Source organism: Pteropus alecto, unplaced genomic scaffold (assembly GCF_000325575.1).
Source record: "Pteropus alecto unplaced genomic scaffold, ASM32557v1 scaffold101, whole genome shotgun sequence".
In the NCBI taxonomy this organism is placed as follows: Eukaryota; Metazoa; Chordata; class Mammalia; order Chiroptera; family Pteropodidae; genus Pteropus; species Pteropus alecto.
This window is the reverse complement of record NW_006432945.1, coordinates 17,384,838-17,386,007: the sequence shown is the minus strand read 5'-3', so window position 1 is coordinate 17,386,007 and position 1,170 is coordinate 17,384,838. Positions and strand designations below refer to the sequence as shown.

The window sequence follows — 1,170 nt, the reverse complement described above, 5'->3', positions numbered from 1 at the left end:
GTGTTCGCCGAGCGCCGGGGCCCCGCCCACCGCGGGAAGGCCCCGCCCCTTACGAGAGGGGCCAATCGGAGCAAGGGACGGAGGGGGCGGGCCCTCGTCGCCTCGCAACCTGCGGGGCGGGTCTGGCCACCTGTCCGCAGCTCCACCCCGCCCCGCTGGAAGGCTTGCGAAACCGCCCTAAGTGGGATGTTGTTTTGTTTGACGGATGGAAAAATGGAGGCGTAGAGAAATTAAGCAACTTGCCTAAGTCATCCTACTGGGAAAGGACCAGCCTCTTCACACCCACACGCGCGCGCACACGCACACGCACACCTTCACCTTTGGATAGGGGTATCTGGCCACGCAGAGCCAGTGCTGCAATTTCTCTACACGCTCCCTTTTCTGTTTACTTCACTGTCCGCACCAAGGAGCAGCAAGAGACCCTACGGTAATGGACGGAGCCCCAAAGTTTAGGACTTATAAAGTACACCTGGCTCAGGACTCTCGCAGACAGGGGCGCTGAGGGCTTGTTAGTCTACAGTGTTCCACGCACGAACTTGAACTCATCGAAACCGTTTTCCGAACTGTTAGGTCGTCAGACTTGGGGTTAGGGGTTTCGTAGATTTGCTGCCCTCAGTGACCTTCGTCACCCCAGCTGAGCAGCATTTCCTAGAAGGGTCCCTTCCCTTCCCTCAGGTGTGCCTCCTCACTCTCGTAGGCTGGGGACAGGTAAACAAGCTCTTACCACCTGACCTACATTCTTGTAAGTGTAAGCTTTGGTCACATGTCCTCAGAGTGTGTCCTAATCTTTTCCGTCTGGCTTCAAATCCCCACCTTAGTCATTCTCATGAATGTGGCATGGCGGTGTTGGCACAGGAGTTTGTCATCCTGTAGATCTGGCTCTGGCGACACCTGGCCCTCAATCACTCCTTCATCCAGAGGTGAAGTCATTCCATTCAGCAGCTGGCGCCAGGCATGTGAGCAGATGTGGGCAACTGATGTGTGAGCCAAAGTCTCTACTTTCTGTCTCAAACTCAGCTGTCTACATTCAGCCAAGATTCTCCTGCTGCTCAGTCAGAAATTGCGTGTGGAAAGAAGACCATTCACTCTGAATAGGTCCCTCGACAAGTGGCCAAAGGATGTCACACATAAGGCTTTCCCATTCAGACAAGTGAACAATCCTTCCTCCAA

The 1,170-nt window shown here is 54.7% G+C and overlaps 1 protein-coding gene across 1 annotated transcript in view; it reads right to left on the bottom strand.

Annotated features, from left to right (window-relative positions):
- CREG1 (cellular repressor of E1A stimulated genes 1) overlaps positions 1 to 930 on the bottom strand; it is an 8,585-nt gene extending 7,655 nt beyond the window's left edge. The window contains exon 1 of the mRNA XM_025044009.1: positions 814 to 930. Within this exon, the coding sequence (XP_024899777.1) occupies positions 814 to 930 (117 nt within the window). The remainder of the gene's footprint in view (positions 1 to 813) is intronic.
- Between the last annotated feature and the right edge of the window lie 240 nt (positions 931 to 1,170).